This window comes from Varroa jacobsoni, unplaced genomic scaffold (assembly GCF_002532875.2).
Source record: "Varroa jacobsoni isolate VJ856 unplaced genomic scaffold, vjacob_1.0 scaffold_721, whole genome shotgun sequence".
NCBI lineage: Eukaryota > Metazoa > Arthropoda > Arachnida > Mesostigmata > Varroidae > Varroa > Varroa jacobsoni.
Genome location: NW_019213623.1, coordinates 57,148 through 70,195, shown reverse-complemented (window position 1 = coordinate 70,195; position 13,048 = coordinate 57,148). Strand labels below are relative to the sequence as shown.

At 40.1% G+C, this 13,048-nt stretch overlaps 2 protein-coding genes across 5 annotated transcripts; one reads left to right on the top strand and one right to left on the bottom strand.

The window, feature by feature from the left end:
- Positions 1 to 117: 117 nt before the first annotated feature.
- LOC111262989 (cAMP-dependent protein kinase catalytic subunit alpha) lies at positions 118 to 2,885 on the top strand. The gene has a single exon (XM_022837668.2). It carries the CDS (start codon positions 230 to 232, stop codon positions 1,046 to 1,048), a length of 819 nt encoding a protein of 272 aa, XP_022693403.2. The 5' UTR covers positions 118 to 229; the 3' UTR covers positions 1,049 to 2,885.
- Positions 2,886 to 4,993: 2,108 nt separating this feature from the next.
- Positions 4,994 to 12,582, bottom strand: LOC111262983 (inhibitor of nuclear factor kappa-B kinase subunit beta). Of its 4 annotated transcripts, XM_086969396.1 has the most exons (6): positions 12,024 to 12,582; positions 10,599 to 10,650; positions 9,326 to 9,562; positions 7,336 to 9,072; positions 6,938 to 7,171; positions 4,994 to 6,275 (listed from the first exon to the last, which is right to left on the bottom strand). In XM_086969396.1, exons 3-6 carry the CDS (start codon positions 9,449 to 9,451, stop codon positions 6,204 to 6,206), a joined length of 2,169 nt encoding a protein of 722 aa, XP_086825522.1. In that variant the 5' UTR covers positions 9,452 to 9,562; positions 10,599 to 10,650; positions 12,024 to 12,582; the 3' UTR covers positions 4,994 to 6,203. The 4 variants fall into 4 exon arrangements, with proteins under 4 accessions (XP_086825522.1, XP_022693386.1, XP_086825523.1 ...); XM_022837651.2 differs by lacking the exon at positions 10,599 to 10,650; XM_086969397.1 differs by lacking the exon at positions 10,599 to 10,650 and having other exon boundaries at positions 12,266 to 12,582.
- Between the last annotated feature and the right edge of the window lie 466 nt (positions 12,583 to 13,048).

Sequence of the window (13,048 nt, the reverse complement as noted above, 5' to 3'; positions counted from 1 at the left end):
TCCTAGACGTGATTCGGTGATTGCGTTGGAAGCAATTTTGACCCCGAAGATTGAGGAGCTACGAAAGAGACTGAAGCGTTCGTTATGCCCGACCGCTGACATCGACGATTTCGTCCTTCTTGACCATCTATCTCACGGCTCTTTCGGAACAGTAAGTAAGGTGAAACATAAAAAGACGCAAATAGTTTATGCATTGAAAGCTCAAAAAAAAAAGTATATTCTACCTTCAATGGCGGAGACGGAAATGAAGCTCCAATATGCCAGCAATTTCGAATTCATCGTTAAACTTGTATTCGGATTCTTTCAAGACGACGAAAACGTCTATTCCGTTATGGAATTTGTACCCGGTGGAGACTTTTTTGATTTGCTTGATAGTGGGACGTACATTGGAGAGCACGGTGGCGCCATCTTTACGGCGCAGGTCGTTCTTGCGTTCGAATACCTCCACTCCGCCAATATTATCTTCCGAGACTTTAAGCCGGAGAACGTTATGATCAATAATGACGGCTACATAAAACTAACAGATTTCGGCCTTGCGAAACAACTCGAAAAAGGCTGTCGTACTTATTCGCTTTGTGGGACAGCCGTTTATATGGCTCCGGAGTACTTTCTAAGTAAAGGATACAAAACGAGTGTGGATTGGTGGGCTTTGGGCGTATTTACCTATGCGCTTTTCTGTCGCCAGATGCCGTTCGTAGCCAGCTCGGAGAATGGGTTACTCAAAAAGATCATGGAGTGCGATTGTTATCTACCCAACGATGGTAGCCTTAGCCAAAGAGCCGTGAGCTTTATTGAAGATCTACTACAAAAGAAGCCAGAACGCAGATTAGGAATCACCAGGGAAGGGGTGAAGACGGTAAAAAACCACGAATTCTTTTATAATATTCTTTGGGATTGTTTGTACAATAAGCGGTACCAGCCTCCAGTATCAATCGTCCTCTCCAATCGTGAATCGAAACGGCTCCGCCAATCAAATCTATTTAAGACGAACACCTGCATTTGTTCAAAAGCGATTCGAAAATCAACGAAAAATGTAGTGGATGATTAAATGCTAAACGCTTTTCATGATCGAATTTAAGGAGTAGGCTATTCTCAAAGAATAAATAATCGTTATTTTTTTAAATGAAGGCATTATTTAATTGATATGTGCTCTGTCTGCGCTCGTGATCTAGGATAAGTGGAGCGGGCATACACTAAGTCAGTGGCCGATATCTCGAACCCATTAGTAGTAGTTACATGTATGCATTTACACACCATTGATATAATCATCATGTTACAGTCACGTTGTAATTATCTTTTAGTATTATTATACTTTATTATATTAACGAGTCGCGTCGCCAGCTTGATATTCCTTACCACACACAAAACTAAATTCATGATCGTTGGTTCAATGATCTCCATGGCCATTATCGTTGTGCAGTCGCCGGACGAACTCCCACATTCTCTGTGCATCCGTGCATTTGGCTACCCCTTCTGCTGTAGAGACGTTTTGATAGACTCGAAGAGGCTTAATATGCATTAAAACTAATGGTTTAGTGACTCCATCCGCCCTCCTATCTCAGTCCAATGGCGTACAACTAAGTGTTGAAAGCATTCCTGCTCTATGCAGTGCCTTCCGATGCAGCGCAGCGCGCTCTGGGCATCTTGTCACTCCACACTGACTTTTGGAGCATCCAAAATGATGTAAACAATCTTTGATCTCTGACATCGAAGGCAAAATTTTAAAAAGGCTTAAATAAAATTTAGAAAAACATTAAGTAATATCTCTAAACAATCTTTGATCTCTGACATCGAAGGCAAAATTTTAAAAAGGCTTAAATAAAATTTAGAAAAACATTAAGTAATATCTCTAACCTCAAAAAAAGAATAAATGCAAAGTGAAGTTGAGTTCAACATGGTGCAGCGGTCTGAATTCTAGGACATGCCACCACTGAAAAATCAACGTGCATCCAAAAACAGTTTTCTTAAAATGAATTTTAAAAAAAAGTCAGGTAAGAATATCTAGTATTGTTGGAAAACTTTATACTGGCAAGCTTCAATAACATGTTGTTCTGTGTACCCCACCAAAGGTAGAATTTATCTGCGTCATAAGCCCGTCCATAGCTTCAAGACTCATACTTTTTTGTAAGATGGTGAGCAATTAAAATTGATCATAGCGGCCGCATAAGTCAACATCGAAACACCTCTAGATTCAGTTATCGGTTCTTCCATTCATCTGCTTTGTGAAGTATAATCTGCTGTAAATCTTCGCGAGTGATGTATGTAAGACCACCGATTATGCACATCATAATTCCTATGGCATGTAAATCCTGCAAACGCCGCCAATGTGTGCTTCTGAACATGGCGAAAAGGGTACTGGAACTATAACTGATCTTGTTTGATCTTGTTGTTTATCTCAATGAGATGAGACTCTTAATCCATCACTTGATTCAGTGACTTACTGATGTACAACGCTCTGCATTTAATAGGACTTCACCTTTTGTTCTACCAGGCTATGAAAGTGAATCTTCAAAGGACGGTAGGACAGCAGGCTCACTCGACAGTTCAGGCGCATAAGTATTATGCTATTATTTCCGTATTGAAGACACTTACGTAAGCTACTCTTGCAATTGAAAGCTTTGTTTACAAAGCGCCGTTGCTACCATTGCTCTTTTATGCACATTCGATATGGGGAAATTGTTGTATGGAAATATCTTGCAGGCCTCGAATCATCTGATCGTTCTGAAGGCATAGTCGGCAGGAGCCGCATCTGTGAATGATCTTTTAGCTCAAACAGAGAACAGTCTTCGCCAACGTGCTTTCTAGATATCAGAAGGTACGGTTTCGTCAGGAGGCTTCCTTGACATCTATCGCCGGCTTCAGGCGCTCTATCGCGCTATCACGTTCAGAAGCCGCTTCGTTGTTAATAAATCTAGTGCTTGCACACGCTCTTAGTGCTACTACTCCTATTAGTCGACGATACCTTCCTCGCCAAATTCGGTTTTTCAACTTATTGAAAAAATTCATAAGCTTCTAAACAAGTTCTCAAGTATGTAAATTGAATACGAGTTGAATAATTACGCAGCAAGAAATATTACAATCCTCGATGTAACTAATAATCGTAACGGTCTCATAGTACCACAAGGAATAGATTCTTATAAGAGAAGGATTCAGCGAATGCACCAAACTCGAAAAGGGATGCGATATAATAAACGGAGTTTTTTCCGTAGCTATAATCAAACCCTTATACCCAGACCTTACCTGATGAATAAACTTACCTTAAGTCGATCTTGACCAGTGAAGCGTTTTTCAGTCAAGGCGCAAGATTGCTATTTAGCATTGTGGTTCATCTGAAAAACAAAACGGCTAAAACAGAGAAATATATGCGCCCACTAAAAAAATGTTGATGTTCCCATCTATGGTTTTAGAAATGCGAATGACTTAAAAAAAGTACGAAAACTGACCCGAAGTTAGGAATATACCGGAACCGAATGAATGGGTAAATAAGAACCGCAGGACCACAAAAGCATATATAACCCGAATTCCATATGACGAAGACACTGCTCTCCATCAGGCAAAGGAACTCAATAAACACTTATTTCATAGAAACCGGTGCAGAACTACGACTTTTTTCTTTGTTTTAATTTAAGAATGATAAAACTGACATATGCCAAAGGTTTTTCGGTATTTAACCCCATATATATTAACCTGGAGGAAAGGATGAGTTTTAGAAGATAGAGCTTCCCGGTGTGCAAGCCTTTTATAAAGAGGTCCCACAGGTGCCTACTAAATGAAGTCAGTAAAAAAACACTCTCTATTAAACTCTTTATTAGTTTTTTTATTAAAGAAACATGACTGACGATTTACGTATCCGACTACGTAGTGTTGCCCTGCTCCGGTAAAATAGCAGTTGGTTTGAACACAAAACCACTCGACCCAACTGTCCGTGACAGCTGTAGGCCTCCTTTACGCATACGTGTCAGATGCACTCACAAATACCTGAAAGTTAATATTACCTTTGTGCGACCTTTTTCTCACAATTTCCGTGAACATATTCCTCACGAGGCGTATATCGCTAGCAGCGGGAAAGCACCGCAGTTAGCGCAGAGTACTTCATCAAAATGTTTTTTAATTTGTGGAACCTCTCGCATAGGTAAGATTACATTCTATTTCACATATTCTTGCCTTGTAGCCAAATTCGTCGTAGGGACAGAAGAGACAACTGTTGCACGTGATCTGACCTTCAAACGCTCGTCTGCAGCTGTCATTTCAGCGACGGAGTCGTGGAAAAGTCTAGTCTAATTCTCTTTAAGGGTTTTGTGCATTTTTCCTATATAATTCCTATACCCATATAATACTTATACATAATATACTCATATAATTTCTTCTTAGCCTTTATCCTCCTTGGCAGAACCATAGTTTTCTCGCAGGACTTATTTCAACCGTTGCCCTTCCGAGATATTCCAAGAAGTTTCCTTCAGAAAACTATTACCTTCTTCCTATGGTCTCTTTTTAGAGCGCTGACGAGCCGCAGTCGGATTAAACTGCCATATTATGTATCTATTTTAAAATCCTTAGGACAGCAGGTTTGTCTAACTCTAATAGAGTACCTATATTTCCTATTAACTGCCTCTGAAACGGTTTTACTAATATCAATATGACAATTTTATAAACGCAACCTTTCTTGCCCGAATTATTCTGGCTTTCAAAGATTGCTTCAGATCCGCGTAGTATCGTCTGTATGATTACCTGTCATTTTAATCATTTTAGTTCTTGCATATTGCCTTGTTGGTATTTCGGCCCATATGCTTTCATTACAATCATGCTGGATTAGACCTAAAATTCACTGTTGTATCATTTGCATGCCTGGGAGGGACAAAATTGGCTAATACTTCTTTTACTGCCGAATTTGTTTGTTAGGATAATCAATCTCCGTTTTCTATTTGAGCACTATAGTGTTGCGGTATTTACCTATTAAGTAGTGTATTTTTTAAAGAAATAAAAGGCTCATGCATTACCCAGACAGACGTCACTACTATTATTATTGTTTCTTTGAACATAGGCAAAATCTGAACAAAATTCAAAATCCATGTGTATTTTATGTTGTATTGCAATTCATTATTCCACGGTCAGTTTCATTTTCCTCTTTGTCTCATAGACACCTCTCTAAAATCCAACTCCAAAATCCATGTCGAAATAAATGTGGCATAATATGATAGACACATTTGTGCAAGACAATCCATCCTACAATGTGATCCAAATGCAATGTGATCAAACGCGTATATGTGTATGTATAATAAAAAATATGTCACTGTTGACTCGTACACTTAAAGTATCTACTTGATTGACCACACCTGACTGCCACGCATTCAAACGAAACAGGAAGTTTTCGAAGAAAATGAGCTTTGTTCCATACACAGATTTCGTTTGCTCTTACGAGTCATTAGAATTATATACAACAACATTGCACTGTACATTATATATCTGTGTGTGTGAATATTATAAACATAGACGTTATATTACATTTATACATTTATCTGCTTATTTTCCGTTTCCTTCAATCAAAGTTACCTCAATTCATTATCCTATTATTCAACCCTAACATTTTCATAATTATCTTCAATTTTTTACACATCATTCATGTGCTTTAAGTTTCTGATCCCGTTTCTTCTATCCGCATTACGTTCATCTACTACCATAGTGGTTTTTACTTTAAATTGTATTTAGGCTTCATTGAGTCCTCCGAATTAAACATTGCCATTATTCTCTTATAATCTAAATCTAGCCTGACAGAAGCAAGGGGCCTAATTGGTGTATAATTACAATCCCTACATCTTTGCATGTTTAAACATAGCCATACACGTTTCTCATTCACGCTAAGCTTTTGATGATTGATAAATCATTATATAAAATGCACAGGAAACATAATAACACTTTTACTGCATTCACTATTAGACTGTTCTGAATCCATTAATTGCAATTACGATATCTTGAAGGGCTGACTTTCTCACTTTACGAAGCTAGGTATAGCTTGTTTGGGCCTAGTTATACGGAAATTATTTTTGTTGGATTACGGTACATTACTTAATCCACCCATATATTGCATTACATCAAACAGGTTAACAGAAACAATGATCAGCAAAAACAGCCATTATTATATCTTTTCCTCCTGCAACCCAAACCACAAGGCCGTCGGTCGTTGGCTCTTGAGTTCCTCGAAGAGATCATACGACTTGACCGCTTTCGTCATTTTCATTAGCTTGGTCACCTTGGCCATTTTTATCTAGAACTTGCATCTGAAATTTCATGGCAAATTATCATTGCATTTTCCATCAACTTAACATTAAACCATGTTCACATAATGCTATATCTCTAAACGTTTCAGATAAAAACAAATGCAGTAAAACTGGCATACGCTTTCTTTTTATGTGTCGATCGAAACTGGTCTCCATTTAGGTTTAACGATTCGAAGACATGATGTAACACCTAACTCAGCATTAATGCAGGCAATTGTTCTAGCACTTTGCTTTACTTATTTGACACCAAACAAGCAATTGAATATCCATACATTAAAACATCGCAGAATAGGCGCAAAAGTGTAAACAATCCCGAAGCAGCCAGCCGCTCGTCAACATAACATTTACTGAATAGCGTTCCAGCGAAATATTTAGAACGAGAGCGATAATTCTAGAGACCCCAAAAAAATGGTACGGTACTGTCTAGGAATTCACTGACAATGACGTGATCATTCAAAGTTATCATCGATAAAGTGAATTCGACTACTGTATTTGTAACTCTTGAATGTTTAGTTGCTAACTGCTCTCTTTTATCTCTCATCAGTTCTGTAGCCCATGATGTACAGTCTATTACAGTCAATTTATCTGCATGCATGCGGTAATTTTTAGAGAAAGCTCGCCATGTTTTGATTTTGAGAAATGGTGCTTGTTGCAATGCCAACCTCGCTCTCCATCATTGCGTTCAACGAGTCAAGTGCGCTACGGTACTTTTCATTTTCACGAACAAGCATGTCGACATCAGGCATCATGGTGATGGAATCTATGCCACCAACGGTTCTGTTGGCAGTAGAGCCGTTAAAAGCTGACGGGTTCTCAGCACTAATCATTAGCTTTTTGATGACGTTCCAAATCGTCGTGCGGCGAGCCTGGTGGTTGAGCTTCAACTTTGCGTGCTCCTGTAGCGAAAACAAGGGCGTACATTAGAATGAGGTTACAGCTGTCTAAATCGAGGTGGAAAGATGTTTCAGTAATAGAGAAACAAACGTGACTCCCTTATAGAAAAGTGCAAGCTTAGCTTAAGTCTTTTAAAATTACTTAGATGCTTTCTGATTACACTCACCTTTTCTACTTCCATGATGAATTCATTCGCTTCACGGAGATTCTGCCGAACGTCCTTCACGTGCTCTAAGGCACCTACAATGTGACCAGCGATTTCCTTTAGAACTCGGCGATGCTCCTCGCTGAACTTATTCACCTGTTCCACCATCGCGTTATTCGAATGCGGCTTTGTCCGTTCGACGTTGTTCATCTTTCTCAAGTTGCCCAGTAAAACCAGTACGCTATCGTGGAGATTCGCAAGAGCTGCTGGAGGCTTGGTTCTACCGAAGGGATTTTCACGGAGCACGAGTACTTGTTTGTATGCCATATTGGCTTTGGCTACGATTACGCGCATTTTATCCTTGATCCGTGTCACCACTTTTTTTGTGTCGTTGCCTGGTGTCATACGTAACTCCTCTAAAGCAGAGTGCTGCACTTTCTGCAATTCCTTCTCATCATATTCTTGGTCATCCTGCAAGAGCTGCGCAAGGACCTTTATCTCTTTGTAAGTAGCTGACAAGCCATTTAGTTTGGCAGAGAACTCGCTCTGTATGCTATTGATGTGCACAAGTAGAGCGCGATACGCTGCCAACATTTGACAACATCTGACAAATTCCTTGTCCACATAGTTATACATGTGTTGCCATAGCAGTCGCTGCTCCGGATAATGCATCGCTTTTTGATAATGGGCTAGCATGTATTTAACATTAAGGGGAAGGGTACTAGGTGACAAATTGTAGCTCCCGTCAAAGTTGAATAGGTAGGAGCACAGTGAGCCATCCTCTAAATGGCTAGCTCCAAGCTTCAACAGATCGCCGAACGCAATCTCCTGTCCTTCGACAGACAGCAGGAATTGACTATCCACAGGTACCATGGTGCTTGTGTATAAATTTTCCGCGACAGAGTCTGAAGTAAAACTGACTACTTTTTGACCGTTCGTGTGTAGAACGTGGGCCAAGGGCCGCTTGAGCATGGCGAGCATTACCTCAAGTGAACTGGGCGACCCCGGTTCGTGCGTTCGATCCTTTGGATCGTACGCGAGCATCTTTGTCAGCCACACTGTAAGATCGTTCTTAAATACCTCATTCAACCGACACCACTCGGGCATTGTTGAGTAAAACTCAAGTCCGCCCACCGTCTTCCTTGCATATATATGCGTATTTTTCTTGTTCTTAATATGGGGTAAGTTAGACATTGGAGCATCCTCATGAAAAAATGGTCGGATTCCAGTTGCCACTTCAAAGGCTAACACACCAAGGGACCAATAGTCGGCTGTCTTACGATACGGACGTTGCTCGAAGAGCTCTGGCGCTAAATAGGCAAGAGTACCAACGAACGATTGAGCCAGACTGGTTTGGTCCAATTCCTTCGCGTAACCGAGATCGATAATCTTGTAGATTCGTTGGTTGTCACCGTTCAACCGAATAACGATATTTTCTGGTTTAAGGTCTCGGTGAATAATGCCCTCTTTGTGTAAGTAGATCAAGCCTTGACAGATATCGCGAAGGACGTTTCTAACTTCTTTCTCGGGTAAACCGCAAAGGTTCTCGCTACGAGTCAACATCCGCCTCAGATCTCCTCCACGACAAAACTCCAGGGCTAGCGGTGGCACACATGATTGTATAAAGTTTTTTAGCGGCTCTGGCAGCGGTACGGCGCGAACGACATTTGGATGGTTGAGCTTGTACATAATTTCCACCTCCTTTATCCAGTAGTCACGTTGCTTCTCCCTAAGAGTCTGGGGCGAGCCCTTATATATCTAGAATATACTCATATGAAAACACTGGTCTGTTAGCTAGAGCCTCAAGTGAGATGTGCTGTAACAGACAAATCAAATCGTAAGCTGGAGAGGCCTTCCTACCCAAAATGTACAATTCAGCAGTAGACAGACGGTAGATCACACCATTACCATCATTTACCACAAGAACTTCCTTATAAAACGCAGTACTGATATTGAAGTTTGCAGTTAGCAGGGGACAAATTATAAACCTACCGATACATCCAATACAAACCTTGACAGCAATAACTTTTTTCGTAGCAGGTTCTTCCCAAACAGACAGTTGACCAAACGAGCCATTGGCAAATACTTCTCGCCTTATCCAACCTCCCACCTCCACTGGTTCAGCCGGCTTATCCATTTTTAGTTTTTTTTTTTAATGTTTATACTCGGCACCGTACAATTGTCGCTCTCTCGTCAGCTATTGAATAAAACGTATGACTTCACGGAAATCGCCTGTTCGCAAATCTGTCTATAAACGGAAAGAGCCACAAACATAAATACAGAAATTATTAGACGGCTCTGTAGCAAATCACTGTATACTGTCACACTACACGCTCACAACATTGAAAATTACCTAAGAGCAAAAATACGCTTGCCATGTGAACCTCTACTATGTAGCATAAACGACAAAAAAGACAAAATAAAGATTTGCAGATAAAATCGTCATCCGTTAGATGATAAAATATTTGATTGTTTATAAAGTAGTAATAAGTAATTAGGTAACTTTAAAATACATAACTCAGATGATGTGAGTTGCATCGGGTCAGTTTGTATCATTTTAAAGCCAAGCTCTCACGGTATGAGACACATCGAAATTGACTGAAATAATTTTATTTCTGACTTAAAGTAGAGTATCCTAACCCAAAAATAGTCCTGTTGTTTTCATTTTGGAAATTTTGGTATGAAAGATGTTCTTCGTATTGATCGACCAATTACGAAAAAAAGCTGATGAAATTATTGCGGAAGCTGGGTAAGACCAATGCGTAAATAGTCATGACATCGCTAACGAATTAAATATTTACTACCAAACAGTTTTTAACCAGTCGAGAAAAGCTGGCTACAAACAGAAATTTGCTATTCGGATGCCACGCGAAAGAATTTACTCGACCGTACTTCTATCCACGAAATTTCACAGACATACAACGAAATCGAGCCATATATAAAAAGATTGATCAGGGGTGATGAGAAGTAAATCACAGATGACAATAGCGTACGAAAAAAAATATGTACTATACAGGATGTGATAAAACTCGGACTTAAGCACAAGAAGACCATGGTATAATTTTGCTGGGGTTAGAAAGGAACTGCGAATTATTGTTAGCAAAACGCCTGATTCGGACCCCCACTGCCAACAACTAACAAGGTTATAACAAGTCATTGAAAGAATCGACCGGAACTAGTAAAGAGAAAAGGTGTCGCTTACCATGGTAATGCCAGACCACGTACAACTTCAGTTAACCAGCAAAAATCAAGAGAACTTGAATGGGAAACTTAAATGCACTTACCGTATCGCTCGTATCCTTCAGATTATCCTTTATTTCAATCTCTACAGTACACCTTAATGTCATTAATTTAGTTTCAATGGAGAGACACAAAAATGACTTGTCAGAACTTTTCACCCAGAAGATACGTCCTACACTTATAAGATTATGGTACTACCAGAAAAAGGGGTGAAGGTTATTGATTAAAGTGGTTAATATAGAATGGTTGATCAATATTATTTCAAAATATAAAGACATTTGCTTCGATTTTACCTTAAAACCCGTCATAATTTTCTAGATCACCCAGTATACCCTCTAGGGCAAACGACGAATCCTAAGAACCAAAGAAGTTCAGTAGCACGCTGATGAAAAGAAAGTAATACCCCCATAAGCTGCTAAACTTCACCAGATAAAGTCGTTTTTCCTTGCGTGCCAGATCATGCTAGTTTGCCACTATTCTGCGTTGTATTGAAAGACCAAGTTGCAAACTAGTTGGATTTTTCCGCCATGAATACACAAACGTTTGTGACGCGTCCAGTGCACAACTTTTTTGTGCTTATCCCGAAATTTCGGTTTTAAGGCATACCATTGTGTACTTGTAAATTAGCTACAATCAAGCGATCTTAGCAGTGAATCAGCACTGATGTACCATATTTGAATACTGGCAAACTCTGTGCACGTTTAACTATACTAGTAAGGTTTATCCTGGATGTCACAGGTTAGGTCTGATTATCTGAAATTACATCGAGCAGTCATAGTTACGCTGCATATCAACACGTACTAAACGAAAAAATTCATGCTAAAACAGTAAGCGTAAACCAACGTCAGCCGACTATTCTTCTTCTTCTTCTTCTTCTTCTTACGAGCAATTTTCACTCGTCGTTCATTCCAGGGATTTCAGCACAATGCTCATCTTAAGCCTATACTAGACGACGTTCCACTTTATAGCTTCTGGCTGCTATCCACAAACAGCGACTTGGTTTAGGCTTTAAACACACTATCCATATAGGAGTTTCATAGGCATTGTTGCTAATAAAAACTACAAATACCTCACTTTTGCAAGGCTTGCATCTGACGTACGGTGGAACAGCGCTGCAAAAGATAAATATCTTCTGAACGCTTTTGCGTCGCCGAGGATCTACTCGTCTGTGCATCGACTCGACTCAACTGCTGAAGATCAACTGATCGAACCGGAGTCTGTAGATCATATCTATTGTCTAAAAGTTAGACATAACTGATCACTGATCTAAACGAAATGATAATGCTAACGGGTACCCACCATGATACCGGAAGGCAGAAGTGTTGTTACTAGCAATTAATCTAATTTCATCTGCATTGCCTATTAAATAGCACCTGTAGCTTAATTAAAAAGCACAGTTCGCATAAGCAGGTCTTATTGTACCAAAATAGCGCACTAAACAATGGTATACTTTTGCTGATTTAGCTTACCTCACATAAAACTTTTGCTACCGGTCCTCCGCTTAATTTCTAATTAAAAAAAGAATTTACTACGTGATAGCCGTCGTCGCCCAGACGATAGCTGCCCATTACCAATAGGCATCAGCCGTCGTCTTTCCTGTGACACCAATTAAATAACAGCGACCGTATTCTGTAGCGAGATGCCTGCTTTGGTAACCTTCTCTATTTATCTTAGGGTGGAATGAGTTTGAGTAAATTGCCTTATCACCCACTGCAGTCACTTGGTGCTCTAGTCAGAAGCCGTAAAAACTGCTACCCCTTCCTTTGTCTGGAGACACCACTGAAGCTTTTCCTTTGTCGTTGTCGTCAATGTTTTTGACAATACGTTGATTCACTTTTTGCGTCAATTCTTGTTAATACTTCGATGTAAACTACGTCCAAGTGCATCCATGGACGTACAGGGTCACAATTTTGAACGCTTTTTTTAATGTCCAAGTTGCATATCAATATGACACGACAACATAAGATTATAATCTTTTGTTTCAGCAGACTGTCCCCGATTGGCAACGGCCACTTCGTTAGCTGTCGCTCGTAGTCGTCTGGTCTGTGCCTTGTGTGGAAAGGAGGAAGAAGCGTGGCGAGGGACCATTACATCCGCCCGTCTAGCCACTTGCGTGGCTCACTAACTGACGACTAACTGAACACAAACATGACCGCAATAATCAACAAAATATTGCTACATTTTCCATGTCAGGGTGTTCGTTAGCTTCTGTCCGATTTATTCTGAACACTGCGAACACGCTCTGCTTTCCAATTGATTGCTGCTTCAATAAATGGGCCTTGAAGATAACGACACGTGTGCGCAGCTACTCACAACAATCGATGATTTTTATGTCTACTTTTCCGCCAATCTCGTTCGATATATTTTCTATGAGGTCAAGTTTTTCCAGTTGGACGCACACTTCACAACATACTCCTTTCGGTTTCTATGCCTTGGCGACACACTCGCAGCAGTAATGGGCTAGCGACAGTAGCAGCAAGCAAATTCCCCTGAC